The sequence below is a fragment of the Macadamia integrifolia genome, chromosome 14, assembly GCF_013358625.1.
Source record: "Macadamia integrifolia cultivar HAES 741 chromosome 14, SCU_Mint_v3, whole genome shotgun sequence".
Taxonomy (NCBI): domain Eukaryota; kingdom Viridiplantae; phylum Streptophyta; class Magnoliopsida; order Proteales; family Proteaceae; genus Macadamia; species Macadamia integrifolia.
In genome coordinates this window covers 8,772,483-8,795,635 of record NC_056570.1, presented here as the reverse complement: position 1 = coordinate 8,795,635, position 23,153 = coordinate 8,772,483, and the positions used below count along the sequence as shown (strand labels likewise).

Sequence of the window (23,153 nt, the reverse complement as noted above, 5' to 3'; positions counted from 1 at the left end):
GAGGTCTCTCTTCTTCTTCTTCTTCTTCTTCTTCTTTTTTTTTTTTTTTTTTTTTTTTTTTTTTTTTTTTTTTTGTGGTGCAGTAGTCCAGTCTTTTTTGCCTAACCTGGCCCATCTAGTATAGCCGGCTGTTCACAAATGAATATTTGAGGCATATAAAAAATCACTCAGGAATTTTATATTTCAAGAATGATATGAAGAAGAACCATGAAGAAACATGACTGAGAGAAAAGATTCACGAAATCCTAAAGCCAAAATCTAACATCAAAGAGTTGCAAGGAGCTTTTGATTTATATTGCCAACAGATAGATTTGAGCTTGAATACTTTAAGCAGTCCAGAACAACTAATTTCCACTCATGAGACACCAATTTTTTGAGAAATTTCACGCTAAAGATTTTTTTAATGGTTTTTCCAATACAGGATCATCTTATTGTTGATGTATACATTTACGCTGACCTCTAGGAATTTGAGCTTTTTGGTGAAATCGTAGCAAACATTTATCATAATCTTCCACGGATAAGAGCCTAGCCTTCCTAAACCATGGGGACAATAAGCTCTAGATAAAATATGTTCACCTTATATATTCATGCAGGATAACTTGAAGAAAATTAGCAGAAGAATGTTATTTTTGTCGCTAAGCAAATACAACAATAAGTTGTTCAGGGCCTTCAGGCTGAAAAAGGAAAACAAAGAGAAACTACTGGAACAGCAGTATAAACCAAAGTTTAACTAAAAGAAACTTCTCCTTTGCAACAAAATCATATTTATTTAATTAGTGTTTGAATTTAACAAATTAAAGAAGTTACCCGGGGGAGCCCGTTCCGAAGGCATGGAAAATAGATATGGCGAACCATCCATTTGTGAACAGGCTGTAGCAAAAAACAACATCATTAGTTACAAGCTCTACCAAACATGTCAACTAAATTGGATTACAATTTTATTCAGAAATTTCTCAGATTGGAGGCCACAACCCTCAGAATGTTTTGAGGCCCGCTGTAATTACCATTCTCTCTCATGTTCGGAGGGCCCAGACTAACCATGGGACAAGACCCCAAACAATTAAGTAGACCACAAATAAGGTTGAAAAGAAGATCATCAGACTATTTTTTCCTCTGTCTTTCTTCTTCTTCTTCTTCTTTTCTTCTCCCTGTGTGAACTGGTTATATTTTCTCTTTTGCTACAATAAACATGTAGACCCCCCAACCGATAACTGTAATTCTTTGGATGATTAATTGTAAATATTTACTGTTAGCAAGTTTCAAGTTTCCACGCATGGACTGTTTCTTCTCTCTCTCCTCTCAGATCTGGTAACTTTCTCTCCCTCTTCTCTCGTCTCTATCTCCCTTATTTATGTAATCGACTTCAGATTTCAGACCCTATATTTTCTCTCTTACATTCTCTTTTCAGCACCCACCAACAGCCTCTTGACACCTCCTATTTCTTCTCCCATATCTAGTCTATTGATTTCTATTTTTATGCTATTTTATTTTCTACAAGAAATCTGGAATTTAGATGCTAAATCTGGTGTTATTCCTCTCTAAATCCTATCCATTCGAATAGGATCAGATCTATCTGACGTCATCCAACCCAAAAAGCCCAAGCTTTATGGTGGAGAGAACCTTCCCCAAGGTCATAAGCCTAGCAGCTCACTGCATCAACTCCAGCATTGGGCCATGGGCCTCCAGATGGCCAGTGCATAGACAAACTGCTCTGGTACCATGAGACAGCTTCTAACCCAAAAATCCAAGCTTCAAGGTGGGTGGAGAGGACCTTCCCAAGGTCATAAGACCAACAAATGCATACTAACCGACCAATGTGGGTCTAAAGCCACCCATTCCTGGCCATAGAGCATACTCACTGCATCATTGTCCTCTCATATTTAACAGATTTCTCCTATAGTCAGGAAAATTTAAAACTTTTGCAGGAGGACTTAATCATATAGTTCAGTTCTACGAGGCATGAAATATATTCCCATGTATACATTCCACATGAACATCGAAAAAGGGACACACTTGATCTTTTTCATTTTTTTTTTTTTAATATTTATTTTTAATCACCCAATGGCTAAAAACCCATGACTGCAAGATTAAGAACCTTGCACCCTACTGACTGAGTAGACGGACACAAATTTCCTTGTGCTGTTATTATAATTAGGGGAAATAATGAATTGTAAAAAAGAATCAACTGACAGTCCTATTTCAAGGAAGCTAAGTCCTTTATCATCCAGAGTTGGAGTGTTTTCCATGAAAAACTATCTAATTCCAAAGATGGTAGTAGACAGGTAATAAAGTTGTACAAAATCATCCAGAAAGTGTGGTTGATAAGGGTTCTCTGTATTGTGGAAGCCCATTACTGTTTTGGGACTTATCCTCTATTTGATTGATTCCCTTCTAATTTAACTTGATTCTTACAAAATGTCTTTTTTCCCTTTTTTTCCCTTTAATAAGTACCTTATAAGTCTATAATATTGATCAAAAGGCAACCTACAAAAAAATTCCAAAAGCAAGACCATTTCATGACACTGAATGATATATGAACAGTGAATTGAAAGAGAGAGTAAAGAGATGTACCATGTTCCACATTCTCCAATACTGATGACAGCTCCACAACCAAGAAATGTTCAGAACAGACAAATTAAATCCAGAAACTAAATTCAGATATGGAAAGGTGGGAAAGTCAATTATTAAACTCCAAGTTATCAACCTAGAAAAGTTACCTCCTCAACTGTTTTTGCATTCCACCAATCTTTATAGAACTCACGATCACCAAATCGCAGCAGCTCAGCAAGTATATTTAACCTAAATTGCAAATACAATGTCAGCTAACTCTTAACTCCAAGTAGAAAGTTAAGAATAAATGAAAGCTATATGACTGTTCTCGAGAGAGAGAATTTATTTATTTTTATAAACATGTCCCACTAGAATGATTCATAGTTAACAACAGTATATTTAAAACCAATAGGGAGAAAAGCAAAAGAATAAGGGGAAGATTAAAAGTAGGCACAAAAAGGGGATGTGAATTCAATCCAAGAAAGAGAATATAACAATTTTCAAAGCCATGCAACAGATGGGGCTACAGCCTACAATCCTTTTTGCCTGAAAGTACTGCCTAAGGACCTTAAAAAAAATGCATCCACAATGATGAAACAGTAGGCTTTGCACTATAATTTTTTTTTTTTTTTTTTAAGAGGAAAGAATATAATATAATATTAAAAATAGAGTACAAGGGAAAAGGAGAGCCCCCCCACCCGCCCAAAAGAAACAAAATACAACAGAGGAAGAAAAAAATTCCTAAATGCTACAAATTAGATAGGGCAATTAGAAAAAAACTATATTCGATGAAAATCGCAAGTTCCAACTACCATGGTTCAACTAAAAATCTGAATATTGGTAAAAAAAATCTACGTGATATAACATGAAAAATGATCTAAGGAATTACATGTATAGATCTTTTCATTTTCTTTAAGGAAGTGCATTACTAAATCAGGATAGGTTCACATACCAAAGGTGGAAAAAGCAATAGAACATGCAAAGCCAGACATATAAGGTTGGAACTGATAGCTTCAAGACCCTCTCAATAGCATATAAAAGGTTGCCTTTCAAAGGGTGTTGAGAATGTTGGACAATTGGATTAATGTACTGCAAAATTCTTCCACCAAAAGAAACTTAGAGATACTGTAGTTATGTCAGTTTTGAAATCCGAAATAAAGTAAATCAGACTACAGTTTTAAACATATGAAGAAGCAACTTACTTGTTCTACAATAAAACCCATCACTCCTGTAAATATTACCAGTTTAACAAGTTGACGGATCACCCAACCCTTCCGAATGCATGTAGAACGAGGATAGCTTGCCTGCAAATAGTTGAGTAATATGATAATTGCGGGGATCAGAAGACATTGTGACTAAAGCAACAACTACTTAAGGCTTCAGCTTTAAGTACACCAATATATACATAATCAAAGTAAGACTTATCTGTGGAGTGGGAAAAAGTAGGCCATAAGCAAAAATAGTAGGACCTTAATCTAGTACTAAGTCAATCCCAAAATAAAGGACAAACTAAACAAGGACATAAGGGCTAATATGGCTTGCATCACACTGGTAACTACAATTACAACAAGCGGGCAATTTTCATGGATGTTAGTCAAAAAATCTTTGCAACAGGCGCCTTGTCCTGCCATGTGGCAGGCAGATAGGGCTAAATTTTGTGGAGACATGTCAAGTTTGATCCCAAAGAGAGTTGGCCAGCTGGCAAAATAAAGCTTTGAAGATCCAGGACTATGGGAAGGCACATGCCAATTCATGGATGGCTGAAAAATACAAGGAAAGATACCAATACATGGGACAATATACAATTTGAATTTGAGTCTGAAATTTGGCAAGTAGGAAATCCAGGTCATTCTCTAGATATCCAACAGTCGGAATTGCCATACCATGTGGAAGAACAGGTGGACCATCCAAAGATACCTTTTTTACACCAGAACAACATTTTCCTAATAATAATAAAGGGTACTTTTATGATCTAGAATAACTGTAGTAATATGGAATGCATTTGAAGTAAGCACGTCTTTTTTTTTGGGGTGGGGTGGTTTGGGGGGTGGGGGTGGGGTGCGTGGGGTTGACACAGTGAGGTTACCTGGTAACATAATGTAGGAGCCACCATAAAGTATGCCAAACTCTCAAAGCTAACATCATAAGAGTAATCCATATCTGAAGACTTGGAAGCCACCTAACATCACAAGAGAACTATTTTGGAATAAGGTAAATCATTATTGCTTGACATTGCATCAGCAGATTAGCAGAGTAACTGAAATAATGTCCAAGTGAGCCCTGGGTGGGACTGTCCAGACGTGCACATTTTTTATTGTAGTAGAAATAAGAATAAAATATGCTACTTGTTAGTGTTAACTATAAGAGGAGAATGTATATTGACTGCATAACAAATGTGAAAGTAAAGCCCTATTTGAAATGCCAGACAGTCTATAGATTACCCCACGTATTTCTCTATCTCCAACTCTCAGTATCACTTCCAAGAATAAAATGAACGTGATAATTTCTCAAAAATAAGTGACATAGTACAATCAACGAAAACATATTGATTTTTTTCTCATTTGCAAGCATAGAAGTCTTGAAATCAATTTCTGAAAAAATGCATAAACTGACCCAAAAAAAAAAATGTTAAAATAGAATGCACAAAGTGAATATCAAGGTTACCTTATCAGTTGACTTGGCAAGTGCCCTCATATCACAATTTGTGTGTGCATAAGATACTAACTTTAACCACACAATGCTTGCAAGGAGCATTAAAGCAATGCCAAATAGAACAGCAGAACCACACCTGCAAGAATTTCAAATCATTAACACAAAGAGACCAAGTTAATAGTGTTCAAGCTCCCCCCCCCCCCCCACCCCCCCCCCCACCCCCCCCCCACACCCACAACCCCAAAAATGGGGGGGGGGGTGGGAATGAAAAAATGTTGAAGAAATTAAAAGATAATTAAATACCAGGTTTACGTCTCTCACAATATCTAAATGTGTCAAACACAGAATTTTTTTCTCTACAAAATGTACTCCAATGCAACTTTTGTGTCTATACAATCAGTAACCAAAGATTTTTTTTTTTTGTAGAAATCAGTAACCAAAGATGACAGATACAAAATTCTAAGCTTAGAAATTTAACATTCTAATGTATGAGAGAATTGGCCTGCCTTTGTAGGTCAAACCCTTAACACTTCCAACATATTTTTGTAGTTTACCCATTTATTTGCATATATTTTCAAAATTTGAAGACCACTAGGGGTTATGTATGCAATTAAGTGATTGAAGCCGAATCACTCCAAGATCCAGTTTCTGCTGCTTGTTAACCAGGGTCAGAATTGTCATTTTATTTATGGGGGGGGGGCGGGGAAGTTAATTGTTATTTCTGTCTATAGTTTTTAGCTGATTTGTGGGGTCCATTAGTATTGTTGGATTTAGCTTAGTCATTAAAGAAGTCTTCTTTTATTAGTTGTGTGTGGCCTAAGTTATCTAGAAGATCTAGACTCCAAAATTCTTATTTAGAAAGTACTGTAGGGTTCATGTCTTAGAATTAGTTTAGAAAATCTAGTTTCTAGAATCCTTACCATCTCTATTTAATTAGTTTATGAATATGTAACCACTCCCACTATTACTTTGTTTGTTGTGGTAACTTGCCTAGCTGGCTCTTTCTTTCTCCTTTCTCTAGATCGGGTGAGAGATCGCTCTCTAACTCATCTTTCTTATATTTTCTCTCTCCTCCCTCAAGGCTGGTGATACTTTCCCTTCTTTCTTTCCTACTATCTTCACTACCTCTTTGGACAGCACAACAGATTCTCTCTCTCATCCCTTCTCCTTCAAACCAATTTTCTAGAAATACATATTTTTAAGGGAGAGGGTTCTCTGAGCAAGTGACATAAAGGAGTGCACCAATGAGTTGCGGTGGAACGGTTTCGTACATGGGAGGGCAGCAAGGTCATTTCATGTGAGGAGGAGAGAAACAGAGAGAGGGTGCTAGTGTACCCTCTGCTGGCAATGCAGAGAACCTTTTCATGTATTTTTTTTTAAAATCTTCTCTCTCCATCTACATCAACCTCCTTACCACCTCCTCAATTATCTATACACTGGGATAGAGGTGCAACCGTGCAAAACCCAATCAGGGTCAATCAGAGTCAGGGTGGGCTGGGCTCGGGTTGCGGTATCCCAGCCCGACCTTGGGCTGGATTGGTCTGGGTGTTAAAAAAACCCAAGCTTGGACCAGGCCAGTTGCACCCCTACTTAGGGAATTTTTTTATTTCTGATTCAATTCATGGAAAGCAGTAATTGAAATCTGGTTACTATCTTCTTAAAATCTGCATTAGATCTGAGATCAGATTTGATCCAAATAGATCAGTATCCCCTTCCTCACATCTTTTAGTGAGCTCATCACATGCACAGATTAATCTAAGCATCTACATCAGGGAGGGGTTTCCACTCATGCAATTTTTAGGTATTGTGGGAAGTCTTGCATAAGGGATGACATTTTTGTCAAGAGAAGGAGCGTAACAGGCTGTTGTAATAGCTCTCCCCACTCAAGGAATGAGGCATTTGGATTTGGGGCCTTCTCTCTTTCTGAAGAAGGAGAGTTTCCTCTTTGCATGCTTCGTTTGTAAAAAAAGAGAGTACGCATTTGGGAGGCCATAAGCTCCAAGTACTTTTCTTTTCAGACCATTGTTCTACAGCAATCGAAGTGCATGCCGTCTTAGTTTCTTTCTAATTTTCATTCATATAATCACTCATTATTTTAATTGTATTTAGCTCAACAAAAGGCAGGTCACAGTTTGGCCTCTCGAAGGTTTAGCTAATGGCCAGAAACCAAAATGGAGCTCCCCACCTACGATGGCTTGTCAAAAACATAAATACCTAGCAATATCAACCAACCCACCTTCCCTCAGATTTTGCATGTGACACATACAGAAAGGGCAGGTTGTGGGGCTTGGAATGTTTGTCGGCCATTTATTTATACATTTTATTTTATTTTGTAGAGGGCAGACCTCAGCACAATGTTAAGGTTGTTTGTTCCATTGCAACCTAGTCGTCGCGGGTTCAAGTCAAGAAACAGCCTCTCTGTGAAGCGGAGGTAAGGCTGAGTACATTATGACCCTCCTTGGACCCCCCCAGTGGCAGGAGCCTCGTGCACTAGGTACACCCTTTATTTTATCTTATTTTGTGTCTTGGCTTCTGTTGGGATTTGCTTTGTACACTTCATTCTCTTCATTTTTCAATAAAATTTCTCTTGTTGTAGCCGAACAAAAAAGGTGGATAAATCATGAACGCTACCACTTCCCAACTCTTTTCTCACTTTTCTGAGACAAAGATAAGAAGAGATTTTATATTGGTGCAATGAGTAAGCATACAAAAAAAAAAGTACTGGATAAAAAAGGAAATCTTCAATGCAACTTTCGTAGTCAAGCATTACTTATGCAATCAGCAGCTAAAGAGATTTGGTGTATAATCCTAACCTAAGGACCGGTGAGGTAACTGGTAAGCTCAACCATTTCTGCAACCAACACCTAGTTAGTTGATAACCAAGAAACCCAACAGCTAAAGGATCTGTCAGATGAGAGCTTGAGGGGTAAAAAAAAAAAAAACTGACTTCATCCTTTTCCCCCAGTTCTTCCTTAAGAGGTATATCTCTATTACTAAGGACAATTCAATGATTCAAATGGGGGGTGGGGGTATGGAAGGGAAGATACGACGAAAGAAGAGATCTCTTAAGGGGTATATCTCTATTACCATTGACAATCCCGTGATTCTCTACATGCGCATACAGAAACCATCAGAAAACCCCCTAGCTACCACAAATTCTTAGAATTGCATCTCCCATTACATGGAAATTTTCTTATGTGTTTTCACACCGAAACACTGCAAAATCCTCCTCAATACCTTTGATACAGAGAAGTCCTTCTCTGGAGTCATTGATCTGTGGCGCTACACTGAGGGACCATTTTGTGTAGTTTTTTCCTCTCTTTTTTTACTGTTAGAGGGATATAGTTAGTACCATGGAGTTACAGCAGGTTTTAGTTTTGGCACTCTAAATTGGTAGGTTTTTTTTTTTTTTTGGGTAAGGCTCTAAATTGGTCGTTAAAAATTTTAAAATTGATTTTGGGTTGCAGCGGCAGTTTCATAATTAGGTACAGTGGTTTATCTGGTTTTTGACATTTCAGGAGAGCCTTCTGTAATTTGAGAGTTACTATGAGGTAGCTGGAAGAAAGCTGCTCTCAACACTTTGTGATGGCTTGATCTTTCAAGTGGGTGTTGGATCTGAATTTTATTATGTGGAGCAATGAAATAATACGGTCCTAGTACTGTAGGATGGTATTTAAGTTAATAGTAGTCTTGTGGGGTCCATCAACAGCTTGCGGTTCCATATTTTTAAGTTTTAGGAACTTTATCTACAATCTAATTGTGGAATAGTGTTAGGATTTCTAATTTGTTTTATTTTATTGCTGTTTAGTGGTTTATGGATACGTCCAGTCATGTTATTTCAGTTTCCTTAATAGATCAGGTTGTTTGGTCAGTTTAGGAAACCTCCTATACAGTTTAGGATTGAGAGATTGGGTCAATCTATTTCCCTATCTTCTTCCCCCCCCCCCCCCCCCCCCAAAAAAAATAAAACAATTGTCTCCTCCTTTCCCAAATTTTCTCTCCCTTTTTTTCTTCTTTCCCCTATCTTCTTCCCATTACTGAATGCTAAAACAAAGAACCAGCAAGCAAATAGCCTTTGGATTATCCATCAATCTGCACCTTCCTTCCTCTGATTTTTAGATCTGAAAACCCACCACCATCGATTTGATCTGCATCGGCCATAATTTCTATCTGCTTTACTTAGTTTGGTTCTTAATTGAATTCTTAGAAATGGGTCAGAAACTAGTCTTACATTATATACTTAACAATCCATTAACCAAATGGCATCAGTATCTCAAACACAAGCAAGTGAACACCATGTCCAACTGGAAGAGAAGCAAGAGTTTGTGTTGTTACTTATTCATGCACATTCAACTAGTTCAAAGCTGGTTGTGACTTAGAATACACATGTAAAAAGACCAACTGAAGGGCTAGGGAATTCCACTTCTCTTTCAAGTTTCACTTCTAACACCACTCTCACTGTCTGTACAAATAACTTAGCAGTCACAGTTCACGAATAAGGATTATCTAATGAGCGTATCATCTCTATATCTCTGTAAAACAAAAATACCAGAGTCCTTAATGATTACTTTTGAGTCTTTAACAGAATTAATTAACACCTTCCCCCCACCTGGTAGCAGTATACTTGCATAAATATTGTAATACCTAACAAGAATGACCCATGGAAGCCTTTGAATGCATCTAAAATCAAGTGGATAGCATCTAGTTGGATTTCTATTGTTCCAGATTTTAAGGGAACCAACACTTTTTCCATTTAGGTAGGTGGTCTGAGACTCTGATTTTGTAAACGAACAGCAGTGGATTGGGAGCATTTTTTTTATTGTAAGGAGGGAATATTTGTGCATTTTTGTAGAGGCCCCTAGTGGCCATAAGGCTATGTATAGAGCCTGAGTTACAGGTTGCTTACTGGTAGTCTTTTATACAAACTGTAATACCTTTCTCCCAGAAAAAAAGGGAGGGGGCTTAGAAAATAATATGGCAGGAAGAGAAGAAAAAAGATGGCATATAACTGACCTGAGAATCACAAAAATTGGATAAAGGAGTGAAGCCGTACAAATTAATACATGAAGCGACATAACAACCTGCAAAGCAAAAGAAACATCAAAGGCCAGCCATAGCAAGAGCCAAATAATGTCTGATACTGGTGCTGTCACTGAGACTTAGAAGCATCAAATAATATCCTTTCTTTCCCTATCAATGACACCAAGTCTCCTGAGAAGAATTTTGTGCCCACAATTATCCGGAAAAGAAAAAATTCAAACTGACTACTCCATGCAGAACCAGAGCTACACCAAGTATATGAAAGAGTGCACTTTGCACCAGCATGATGTGAATACTTTGTAGTGTGGCGGAAAATTGTATTTCTATCCATAGTTTTTAAGGCGCTGGTAAGGCGATGCCTTAGCAGCGCCTTGGCACTGATGCAGTCTAGAGATGGTAAGGCAGTGATCCGCCTTATGTGAAGTGGCGCCTTATGAGTTTTTTTTTTTTAACACATTTTAAAATTACTTGATGAAGATTCAAAATATAGATTTTTTATTGGTAGGTGTATAGTTTTGTTAACACTTGAGATGTATTGGATCAGCTTTACTCCACCAAAAATAACCAAAACAAACAAAATAAAAACCCGATTCACAAACAGGGTTTGGATTTTGTCAAGGGTTTTAAGAAAGGGCTTTGAGAAGGATCAAGGAACAAGGAAGAAGCACTAATCCAGGCGACCATTTTGCTCTGGCAGCGGTGAGCTTCATTCTTCTTTGACAGGAGTAGAAATATAGTGGATGACCTTAGGGCTTAGGTACTCATTTTGGCATCATAAAGGTAAGTATAATAAATACTTGTATTTTTTATGTCTTCTTTTCTTTATATTTATAATTTTGTTTCATAATTATGTATTTATATTATTGATGATTGATGATTGATGATTGATGATTGATGAAGATGAACTTAATTTATTCACTTTATTGATTTGTTTTCTTGATGAATATCGTACATTGGTATGAATATAAACATTTAATATTTATTTAACATATGAGTAATAGGATTCAACTAGGATTTGAGCCAAATAGATTGGTTCTATAAAAAAATTACACAGGAACGCTTTAGTCAATAAGGCGACGCTTTATGCCCGCCTTATCACTAAGGCGCTCCGAAAGACCCTCAAACGCCTCCGTCGCCTTACCGCCTTAAAAACTATGTTTCTATCCTCACTTTGAGCTTGGGCTGGAAAGTCTGGTTGTGCTAGGTTAAGAGCTCATGCACCATGTGATGCAGTTGCACGATGGACTTAGGAAAGAAATATCTTTTGATTTGATTTTCTATTGTTTTAGAAATAATTTCTTTTTAACTTAGCTAGCTTCTAATTTTAGAATAGTTTCCATTTTCAAGTAGTTTCCATTAATTGTTTGATTTTTCCTTTATATAAGTCATGTAATAGAGAAGAACTCAGTTAGATTTGCAATTTTGATTTGAAATTGGATGTTTACTTGGCTGAAGCTTTGGTGGCCGTGACTCTCTCCTTTCTTCTCTTTTTATTTTCTTCTTCTACTTTTCTCTTCCTTTTTTGGTTTGTATTCTTTTCTCTGTTTCTGGGCGGTAGTTGCAGTCCCAAACAAAGGGATTGATCTCCCTCATTCTTGATCTGCTTGGACTGAGATTTTGGTGGAGGGTTCTCCTTCCCTAGGCGACCCTAGCCCTAGAATCTCGTCTCCAGAGGGTCGTTCTATCAAGAAGTTTGAGACCAAGTTCAGATCCGGTTCCCTATTACTGCCAGATCTGAGTTGTAGGGACAATACAGCTCCTCTTACTTCTTGTTTGAAGTGTTTATTTGTCGAGGTCAAGAGACCTTAATGCTGGCAGCCTTCGTTTCGAAGTTCAGGTCAAACCAAGCTCTATCGAAGGAGTCCGACCGATCGGAGTTTTTTTTTCTGTTCCGCTGGTTTCTGGTTCTCATGATAAGAAGAAGAAGAAACAGGTTTTTTCTTTTTTTTTTTCTTTTGTTTTAAAAGAGTTTATTCCCTGTTATTACATGAAAGCCCCTATCCTAAAATTTTGTTCTATTATTCCTCCCCCTCACTTTAATAATTACACATTACCCCTCCTCTTCTACTTTTATATTTCAGTTTGACCCTACTAGTTATTTTCCTCTCTTAAGCTCTTAAAATTGTTTCTGAATTTAGAAGAATACCCCTCAACCATTACATTGAGCTTCTTAGTCATTCTGGTGGGCCCTAAGTGATCCAATCCCTGATTTTGGGAATCCGGATCCGCATCAAGTGGTATCAGAGCAAATTTTCCTGCAGTTTTCTAACCATGGCAAGTCACATTACCAATGCTGAGTTTAACAAATTGTATCGTGAGTTAGCTGAGAACCAACAGAATACTGCTGCTAGGCTTGAGAGGACTGAAGCCAAGTTTGACAAATTTATGGAAGAGATGATTGCCTTTATGAAGAGGTCCGACAAGCGAGTTGAAGAAGGATCCTCTACATTACCTCCTCAGCTCAACACTTTACGGATTGTAGATACACCTCAGAGGCAGCAACTTGATCCAGTTGTTCCCCAGGATGTTACCCGGCAATTTTTTGACAGAGATTATGGCATCAAAGTTGAGGTTCCTGAGTTTAGTGGTGAAAAGGGACCTGAGGAATTTCTTGACTGGCTTACCAAAGTGGAGAGAATTTTTGCGTATAAATCTCTTCTAGACATGAAGAAGTGTGAGCTCATCATCACCAAGTTTATTGGGTATGCATGTTCATGGTGGGATGATGTACTACATGCAAGGTTTGTCAGAAGACTTGGACCCGTTACCAATTGGGAGGTCATGAAGCAGATCCTAACTGAAAAATTTGTTCCTCTTAATTATGAAAAGGTAATGTTCCATAAATTACTTAACTTGCAAGAAGGGAACAAAGATGTGGATTCTTACACCCTCGAATTCCACAAACTGTCTTCAAGGTGTCGGCTTCAAGAAACAGACCAGCAACAGGTGATGCGATATATCAGTGGGTTAAGTACTGAGATTTGACTTGAGTTGGCTAACATTGATTTCAGGTCTGTTGATGTGGCAGCGGCTCATGCCAAGACAGCTGAAGAGAAGTCCATTTATTGGAAGGGTATGCTCAAGACTTCTTCAGTTTATAGACCTCCACCACATATGGAGGAAAAGAGGCCTGAAGCTCGCAGAGTCGAAGAGAAAAGGTCAGATTTCAATAAGGATAGTGTTGGGGTGAAGAATATCATATGCCATAGTTGTGGTGAGAAGGGTCACTATTCCAACAAGTGTCCCAACAGGACTTGTTCTGTGAGCGTAGCAGAGAAGCAGCCAACAGAGAAGAGTGAAGATGAATCTCATTTATATCCTTATCCCCTCAAGGACGATGATATTATTGATGATGAAGATAAGGATGTAGAAGCTCATTCAGCTAGTCTTTCATCTTTTTCGAATAGACTAGTTGATAAGGCTCCTCTCTTTAGACAGAAGGGTACTCTCCTGCATGGCTCCGACCCTATTGATGTTCATGCAGTTGTTGATACTGGGGTAGAAGCAAACTTCATATCTGCTGAATTTGTTTGAGCACACAACCTTCCACAGAAGCAGCTTTTTAAGAAGATTCATGTGCAAGGTTTTGGACCCACAGCTCGAGAAGAGGCAACTGCAGTTGTTCGAGTACACTTACAGTTTGAGCCGTTACAGTACCATGTCACTTGTATGGTCACCCCATTGGCACACTGCGACATTCTTCTAGGGCGACCTTGGTAGCGACATGCAGGCATTCTCTATGATGGCGCACGGAACACCATCAAGGTGAAGCAAGGAGGTTGTATGTACTTAATGAGGCCACATGCATTATCAAACATGCCACGTCGTCGACTGACTCCAGCTCCAGTGACACGTCAGCCTACTCTCCCTCCTCTTGGTGTTATGTTCCCATCTTCTGCTTCGAGATACGTGCCACCTCATCAGCGAGAAACTTACAAGGGTATCTTGGGAGCACGACCTAACTCGACGGAGTCAAGTTCTTTTAAGACCGGGAGAGCTGATGCAATTGCATGATGGACTTGGGAAAGAAATATCTTTTGATTTGATTTTCTATTGTTTTAGAAATAATTTCTTTTTAAATTAGCTAGCTTCTAATTTTAGAATAGTTTCCATTTTCAAGTAGTTTCCATTAATTGTTTGATTTTTCCTTTATATTAGTCATGTAATAGAGAAGAACTCAGTTAGATTTGCAATTTTGATTTGAAATTGGATGTTTACTTGGCTGAAGCTTTGGTGGCCGTGACTCTCTCCTTTCTTCTCTTTTTATTTTCTTCTTCTACTTTTCTCTTCCTTTTCTGATTTGTATTCTTTTCTCTGTTTCTGGGCGGTAGTTGCAGTCCCAAACAAAGGGATTGATCTCCCTCATTCTTGATCTGCTTGGACTGAGATTTTGGTGGAGGGTTCTCCTTCCCTAGGCGACCCTAGCCCTAGAATCTCGTCTCCAGAGGGTCGTTCTATCAAGAAGTTTGAGACCAAGTTCAGATCTGGTTCCCTATTACTGCCAGATCTGAGTTGTAGGGACAATACAGCTCCTCTTACTTCTTGTTTGAAGTGTTTATTTGTCGAGGTCAAGAGACCTTAATGCTGGCAGCCTTCGTTTCGAAGTTCAGGTCAAACCAAGCTCTATCGAAGGAGTCCAACCGATCGGAGTTTTTTTTTCTGTTCCGCTGGTTTCTGGTTCTCACTATAAGAAGAAGAAGAAACAGGTTTTTTCTTTTTTCTTTTTTCTTTTGTTTTAAAAGAGTTTATTCCCTGTTATTACATGAAAGCCCCTGCCCTAAAATTTTGTTCTATTATTCCTCCCCCTCACTTTAACAATTACACATTACCCCTCCTCTTCTACTTTTATATTTCAGTTTGACCCTACTAGTTATTTTCCTCTCTCTTAAGCTCTTGAAATTGTTTCTGAAATTAGAAGAATACCCCTCAACCATTACATTGAGCTTCTTAGTCATTTTGGTGGGCCCTAAGTGATCCAATCCCTGATTTTGGGAATCCGGATCCGCATCACCATGCACTATGCCCNTTTAGAAAATCTAGTTTCTAGAATCCTTACCATCTCTATTTAATTAGTTTATGAATATGTAACCACTCCCACTATTACTTTGTTTGTTGTGGTAACTTGCCTAGCTGGCTCTTTCTTTCTCCTTTCTCTAGATCGGGTGAGAGATCGCTCTCTAACTCATCTTTCTTATATTTTCTCTCTCCTCCCTCACGGCTGGTGATACTCTCCCTTCTTTCTTTCCTACTATCTTCACTACCTCTTTGGACAGCACAACAGATTCTCTCTCTCATCCCTTCTCCTTCAAACCAATTTTCTAGAAATACATATTTTTAAGGGAGAGGGTTCTCTGAGCAAGTGACATAAAGGAGTGCACCAATGAGTTGCGGTGGAACGGTTTCGTACATGGGAGGGCAGCAAGGTCATTTCATGTGAGGAGGAGAGAAACAGAGAGAGGGTGCTAGTGTACCCTCTGCTGGCAATGCAGAGAACCTTTTCATGTATTTTTTTTTAAAATCTTCTCTCTCCATCTACATCAACCTCCTTACCACCTCCTCAATTATCTATACACTGGGATAGAGGTGCAACCGTGCAAAACCCAATCAGGGTCAATCAGAGTCAGGGTGGGCTGGGCTCGGGTTGCGGTATCCCAGCCCGACCTTGGGCTGGATTGGTCTGGGTGTTAAAAAAACCCAAGCTTGGACCAGGCCAGTTGCACCCCTACTTAGGGAATTTTTTTATTTCTGATTCAATTCATGGAAAGCAGTAATTGAAATCTGGTTACTATCTTCTTAAAATCTGCATTAGATCTGAGATCAGATTTGATCCAAATAGATCAGTATCCCCTTCCTCACATCTTTTAGTGAGCTCATCACATGCACAGATTAATCTAAGCATCTACATCAGGGAGGGGTTTCCACTCATGCAATTTTTAGGTATTGTGGGAAGTCTTGCATAAGGGATGACATTTTTGTCAAGAGAAGGAGCTTAACAGGCTGTTGTAATAGCTCTCCCCACTCAAGGAACGAGGCATTTGGATTTGGGGCCTTCTCTCTTTCTGAAGAAGGAGAGTTTCCTCTTTGCATGCTTCGTTTGTAAAAAAAGAGAGTACGCATTTGGGAGGCCATAAGCTCCAAGTACTTTTCTTTTCACACCATTGTTCTACAGCAATCGAAGTGTATGCCGTCTTAGTTTCTTTCTAATTCTCATTCATATAATCACTTATTATTTTAATTGTATTTAGCTCAACAAAAGGCAGGTCACAGTTTGGCCTCTCGAAGGTTTAGCTAATGGCCAGAAACCAAAATCGAGCTCCCCACCTACGATGGCTTGTCAAAAACATAAATACCTAGCCCCCAGATTTTGCATGTGACACATACAGAAAGGGCAGGTTGTGGGGCTTGGAATGTTTGTCGGCCATTCATTTATACATTTTATTTTATTTTGTAGAGGGCAGACCTCAGCACAATGTTAAGGTTGTTTGTTCCATTGCAACCTAGTGGTCGCGGGTTCAAGTCAAGAAACAGCCTCTCTGTGAAGCGGAGGTAAGGCTGAGTACATTATGACCCTCCCTGGACCCCCCCAGTGGCAGGAGCCTCGTGCACTAGGTACACCCTTTATTTTATCTTATTTTGTGTCTTGGCTTCTGTTGGGATCTGCTTTGTACACTTCATTCTCTTCATTTTTCAATGAAATTTCTCTTGTTGTAGCCGAACAAAAAAGGTGGATAAATCATGAACGCTACCACTTCCCAACTCTTTTCTCACTTTTCTGAGACAAAGATAAGAAGAGATTTTATATTGGTGCAATGAGTAAGCATACAAAAAAAAAAGTCCTGGATAAAAAAGGAAATCTTCAATGCAACTTTCGTAGTCAAGCATTACTTATGCAATCAGCAGCTAAAGAGATTTGGTGTATAATCCTAACCTAAGGACCGGTGAGGTAACTGGTAAGCTCAACCATTTCTGCAACCAACACCTAGTTAGTTGATAACCAAGAAACCCAACAGCTAAAGGATCTGTCCGATGAGAGCTTGAGGGGTAAAAAAAAAAAAACTGACTTCATCCTTTTCCCCCCGTTCTTCCTTCAGAGGTATATCTCTATTACTAAGGACAATTCAATGATTCAAATGGGGGGTGGGGGTGTGGAAGGGAAGATACGACGAAAGAAGAGATCTCTTAAGGGGTATATCTCTATTACCATTGACAATCCCGTGATTCTCTACATGCGCATACAGAAACCATCAGAAAACCCCCTAGCTACCACAAATTCTTAGAATTGCATCTCCCATTACATGGAAATTTTCTTATGTGTTTTCACACCGAAACACTGCAAAATCCTCCTCAATACCTTTGATACAGAGAAGTCCTTCTCTGGAGTCATTGATCTGTGGCGCTACACTGAGAGACCATTTTGTGTAGTTTTTTCCTCTCTTTTTTTACTGTTAGAGGGATATAGTTAGTACCATGGAGTTACAGCAGGTTTTAGTTTTGGCACTCTAAATTGGTTTTTTTTTTTTTTTTGGGTAAGGCTCTAAATTGGTCGTTAAAAATTTTAAAATTGATTTTGGGTTGCAGCGGCAGTTTCATAATTAGGTACAGTGGTTTATCTGGGTTTTTGACATTTCTGGAGAGCCTTCTGTAATTTCAGAGTTACTATGAGGTAGCTGGAAGAAAGCTGCTCTCAACACTTTGTGATGGCTTGATCTTTCAAGTGGGTGTTGGATCTGAATTTTATTATGTGGAGCAATGAAATAATATGGTCCTAGTACTGTAGGATGGTATTTAAGTTAATAGTAGTCTTGTGGAGTCCATCAACAGCTTGCGGTTCCATATTTTCAAGTTTTAGGAACTTTATCTGCAATCTAATTGTGGAATAGTGTTAGGATTTCTAATTTGTTTTATTTTATTGCTGTTTAGTGGTTTATGGATATGTCCAGTCATGTTATTTCAGTTTCCTTAATAGATCAGGTTGTTTGGTCAGTTTAGGAAACCTCCGATACAGTTTAGGATTGAGAGATTGGGTCAATCTATTTCCCTATCTTCTTCCCCCCCCACAACAATTGTCTCCTCCTTTCCCAAATTTTCTCTCCCTTTTTTTCTTCTTTCCCCTATCTTCTTCCCATTGCTGAATGCTAAAACAAAGAACCAGCAAGCAAATAGCCTTTGGATTATCCATCAATCTGCACCTTCTTTCCTCTGATTTTTAGATCTGAAAACCCACCACCATCGATTTGATCTGCATCGGCCATAATTTCTATCTGCTTTACTTAGTTTGGTTCTTAATTGAATTCTTAGAAATGGGTCAGAAACTAGTCTTACATTATATACTTAACAATCCATTAACCAAATGGCATCAGTATCTCAAACACAAGCAAGTGAACACCATGTCCAACTGGAAGAGAAGCAAGAGTTTGTGTTGTTACTTATTCATGCACATTAAACTAGTTCAAAGCTGGTTGTGACTTAGAATACACATGTAAAAAGACCAACTGAAGGGCTAGGGAATTCCACTTCTCTTTCAAGTTTCACTTCTAACACCACTCTCACTGTCTGTACAAATAACTTAGCAGTCACAGTTCACGAATAAGGATTATCTAATGAGCGTATCATCTCTATATCTCTGTAAAACAAAAATACCAGAGTCCTTAATGATTACTTTTGAGTCTTTGACAGAATTAATTAACACCTTCCCCCCACCTGGCAGCAGTATACTTGCATAAATATTGTAATACCTAACAAGAATGACCCATGGAAGCCTTTGAATGCATCTAAAATCAAGTGGATAGCATCTAGTTGGATTTCTATTGTTCCAGATTTTAAGGGAAACAACACTTTTTCCATTTAGGTAGGTGGTCTGAGAGTCTGATTTTGTAAACGAACAGCAGTGGATTGGGAGCATTTTTTTTTATTGTAAGGAGGGAATATTTGTGCATTTTTGTAGAGGCCCCTAGTGGCCATAAGGCTATGTATAGAGCCTGAGTTACAGGTTGCTTACTGGTAGTCTTTTATACAAACTGTAATACCTTTCTCCCAGAAAAAAAAAGGGAGGGGACTTAGAAAATAATATGGCAGGAAGAGAAGAAAAAAGATGGCATATAACTGACCTGAGAATCACAAAAATTGGATAAAGGAGTGAAGCCGTACAAATTAATACATGAAGCGACAAAACAACCTGCAAAGCAAAAGAAACATCAAAGGCCAGCCATAACAAGAGCCAAATAATGTCTGATACTGGTGCTGTCACTGAGACTTAGAAGCATCAAATAATATCCTCTCTTTCCCTATCAATGACACCAAGTCTCCTGAGAAGAATTTTGTGCCCACAATTATCTGGAAAAGAAAAAATTCAAACTGACTACTCCATGCAGAACCAGAGATACACCAAGTATATGAAAGAGCGCACTTTGCACCAGCATGATGTGAATACTTTGTAGTGTGGCGGAAAATTGTATTTCTATCCTCACTTTGAGCTTGGGCTGGAAAGTCTGGTTGTGCTAGGTTAAGAGCTCATGCACCATGCACTATGCCCCCAACTGAACCGCAATGATGTATACTACATAGTAACCCTTAAAAAAAAAAAAAAAAAAAAAAAAATGCATAGGGAAAAGTTTAGTTGTATAACCAAAATTAGACCATCCTTGAGGCTTGGGTTGAGCACTTTGACCTGAGTACAGATTTGGTGGTTACAAGTTACCCATTCATTTTTCAGGATTGGGCTACATTTTAGTACACTAAGCCAAATAGCTGACAAAGCACAGTTTGGTCTTTAAACGGTATATCTCTTTAATGGTCACTCTAATGACCAATGATGCAGCTTATTTTCCTCCAAGAGCCAATGTTAACTATGCACATCATAGGGCAGGCACAAATGGAATTGATCCTTATTGATGAAATCATTACAATATGTTAGGGATCCCAAGTGAACAGAAAGCACAAGTTGATTCAATCCAACAATGTAAACAATCATCACGCCTTCATATAACAATCCCTACTTAAGAAAAGATAACACTGACAACAAGTAAACAAGTACTAGTCAAGAAAGAAAATGTAGTCTTTCATCAGGCATCATGAGCAGAATTAGTAGTCATCAATCATCTAAAAAGAACAAATTGATAGTAATGCGAAAAAAATCACTTACTGGTTCAGGAATAAACTTGTGCTTTGCCGACTTTTCAACCGCGAAAGCACCAAGTGGGAAAATCGGCAGCGAGAGACTGCAAAGTAAGATCACAAGATAAAAGGTTTTCCATGTCAGAGAAACAACAAACTCAATCAGGCTACACATCAATAAGACAAATTTAGCCCAAATGTGATGCAAGTCAGCCAATTTGTCTTTTTTGGGAAAAGGAGGAAAGAGAATGTTGATTATCAGTACCAACACATAAGAAGTGGCCAATCTCTCAGTGATTTTGAACTAAACCAGAAACCAGCTCTGATTAATAAGCCATACTGCAAATGAAAACCAAAGTAGTAATAAAAATTGTTTCAAGTCCTGGAAGAACAATCCCTTAGAAACAAGCTAACAGGGAAAAGAAAAGAATCAAAGTTAATAAACAGATTGATTGTTGTCTTTCAGTAATAATATGGTAAGTTAGAGGCAAACCTTCATTAAATTTTCAATGATTAGCCTGCCGTTAACAGCAACAAGAACTAAAATACATAGGTTGAAGAGACCTGCATGACTCTGCCATAAAATGTGAATTAAGGGTCATAACATTCCATTATTTTAAGTACCAATTGATAGAAAAACAATGTCAATTCCCAAAGTTCAATGAGCATCACACAAACATCTTTCGTTGAGCACCATGATAAGGTAAGGAACCATCCATGTGAATGCCAAGAAATGCAAAACGAGTTAAAATGTTCCAATAACAAGTAATCTTTACATCCCTAACAACTCACAGCAACATAACAGACCCACTACAAATAAACACCTGCATTGAGATATTTGACACACAATTCACTCCTTGTATGTGTCAACCTCAGTGCTATTAAGCAACTGCAGAACAGCAAGAGCATTTTAAATCCCAACCCAATATTGAAAATGTCTGCATAGAAACACTTGATCAAAAATTCACTCGTAGAAGGTGTCAGCCTCATTGTTATGACAAGAAAAGCAATCACTTCATACTCTAGCTGAAACTTTGAGCCCTCGCCAGTTAAAATTGTAAACGGAGCAGAACTTATTACAATAAGCAAAATAATTATTGAGCTAGTATCTCAATTTGACAAGTTTCCAAACTGCAATCATGATGGTGCAGGCTCTAATACTACATGACTACTGGATGAAAAAGCTAGTTAACTATTGTACCTTCACTATAAGCACAATATTAGCAAAGCATGTTTTATCAGTGGATAACCATTGTTACAAGAGGCTAATACTCTTAACGTTCGTATAAAAGAGAATAAATCCATTAATAAGAAGGGACAGGAGAAAGGGAGAAAGAGAAAAGAAGATCAAAACCAATCGATTGACATAAATTTAATGATGAAATTAATAAAAAGGAAATGGAAAAAGGGCCGCCGGAGGTTATTCAGAGTTCGGGGTATAAATTTCGAACTAAAAAACAATGAACGAAAGAAGCAACCAGAATCGCACTTTGACGTCGTAAACCATACAAATAAGCTCAAGAAGCATCACTAACCTGTCTGAAGATAGCGTCAGAACTAAGAGGGCTCTCCTTTACTCTCCGGTGAGCAGGAGCGGAAGCGCGATAAGAAAATCTAAACGGAACCTCAGCCTCAGGGCTTCGACCCTCACCAATTCCAACACGCTCATTATAAACCTGTCCATTACTAAAAGAATTCGCCTCTTCCTTTCGATCATCACCATTACCAATCCGATTTCTATCTTCACCTGAACTCATCTCAGCAGCAGAATCGACGGAAGAAAATTTGGTTACCGTCTCAATCGTGCCAACCTTGGAACACGAATCGGGTACGGCATTAACCACGTTAGAGTTCGTTCTCCTCCGAACAGAGAAGCTACGATCCTCCGATTCATTACGAATGTTTGGTTTCTGATCCAGGTTTTCAGGCGAGTTCGAGATCGACATGAAAGAACTTCAAGAACACAGATTGAGTTGCAGAGAAAGAACAGAGCCGTGTGTTGGTGTATTGCATGCAAAGAGATACCCGATGGATGAAAGAAAAAGAAAGAGATAGAAGTGGAGAACCCCCCTTTTGGTCTATTTTCTTTAATTTATTAGAGGAAAGTGTGATTCGGTTTGTGAGGAATTTTGGCGGTTTTTATGTGATTATATTATATTAATAGAAGCTGATCAAGTGATCGATGATTCGAAATATAAATAGAAATTAAACCAAAGAGCGCTAGCGACAACCTCTATTTATTAACCGAGTCAGAGATAGACCGCGTGGAAGTTCATGAGGTGTTCCGATTCTGTAAACTCTGTGTACCGAGAGGGACCAGAGGAACCGACATCATCTTTAGACACGTGTGAGATTACGGTACAAAAGCATCATCATGAACTGAAGATGATGGAGATCATAATATGACGTAAGAAAGAACTCAATCTATGGCTCTAAGGGGTATTAGGTTTGATCATGTGGAGGAGGATGCCGTTATGACGTCATTCTTGTCATCATCATTCTATGACCAAGATGCGGTGGTGCAGATCCGAAGTTTCTTGTTGGGACATTACTAGTCTACTTCAGATTACGTATAGAACCTGTGAATTCACATCACCGTTTTGTCTTCGGAAGTCTGTTTTGGAATCTTTGGATGCTAAAACGCCGACTGATTTAGTGGCTGTCATTCGGGGCGAATAATACCCATATCCGATTGTATTAGTAGGGAATACGTTTTTTTTTTTTCGGTAGGGTTTAACTAGGTCCATCTCATACACGAATAAAAGGGAAGCGAAATTGATTTATGCTGCGTTTGGTGA

At 38.5% G+C, this 23,153-nt stretch overlaps 1 protein-coding gene across 2 annotated transcripts in view; it reads right to left on the bottom strand.

Moving 5' to 3' along the window:
* LOC122061644 (diacylglycerol O-acyltransferase 1A) overlaps positions 1-22,461 on the bottom strand; it is a 28,919-nt gene extending 6,458 nt beyond the window's left edge. The window contains exons 1-12 of one of the 2 annotated variants that reach the window (XM_042625056.1): positions 21,891-22,461; positions 20,849-20,929; positions 20,621-20,694; positions 20,384-20,459; positions 19,350-19,417; positions 5,215-5,338; positions 4,637-4,729; positions 3,753-3,854; positions 3,503-3,639; positions 2,718-2,799; positions 2,572-2,592; positions 808-870 (exon numbers count right to left, since the gene is read on the bottom strand). In XM_042625056.1, the coding sequence (XP_042480990.1) occupies positions 808-870; positions 2,572-2,592; positions 2,718-2,799; positions 3,503-3,639; positions 3,753-3,854; positions 4,637-4,729; positions 5,215-5,338; positions 19,350-19,417; positions 20,384-20,459; positions 20,621-20,694; positions 20,849-20,929; positions 21,891-22,301 (1,332 nt within the window). In that variant the 5' untranslated portion in view covers positions 22,302-22,461. Of the gene's footprint in view, positions 1-807; positions 871-2,571; positions 2,593-2,717; positions 2,800-3,502; positions 3,640-3,752; positions 3,855-4,636; positions 4,730-5,214; positions 5,339-10,215; positions 10,284-19,349; positions 19,418-20,383; positions 20,460-20,620; positions 20,695-20,848; positions 20,930-21,890 lie in introns of both variants that reach the window. The other variant, XM_042625057.1, reaches the window with a different exon arrangement.
* Positions 22,462-23,153: the final 692 nt, after the last annotated feature.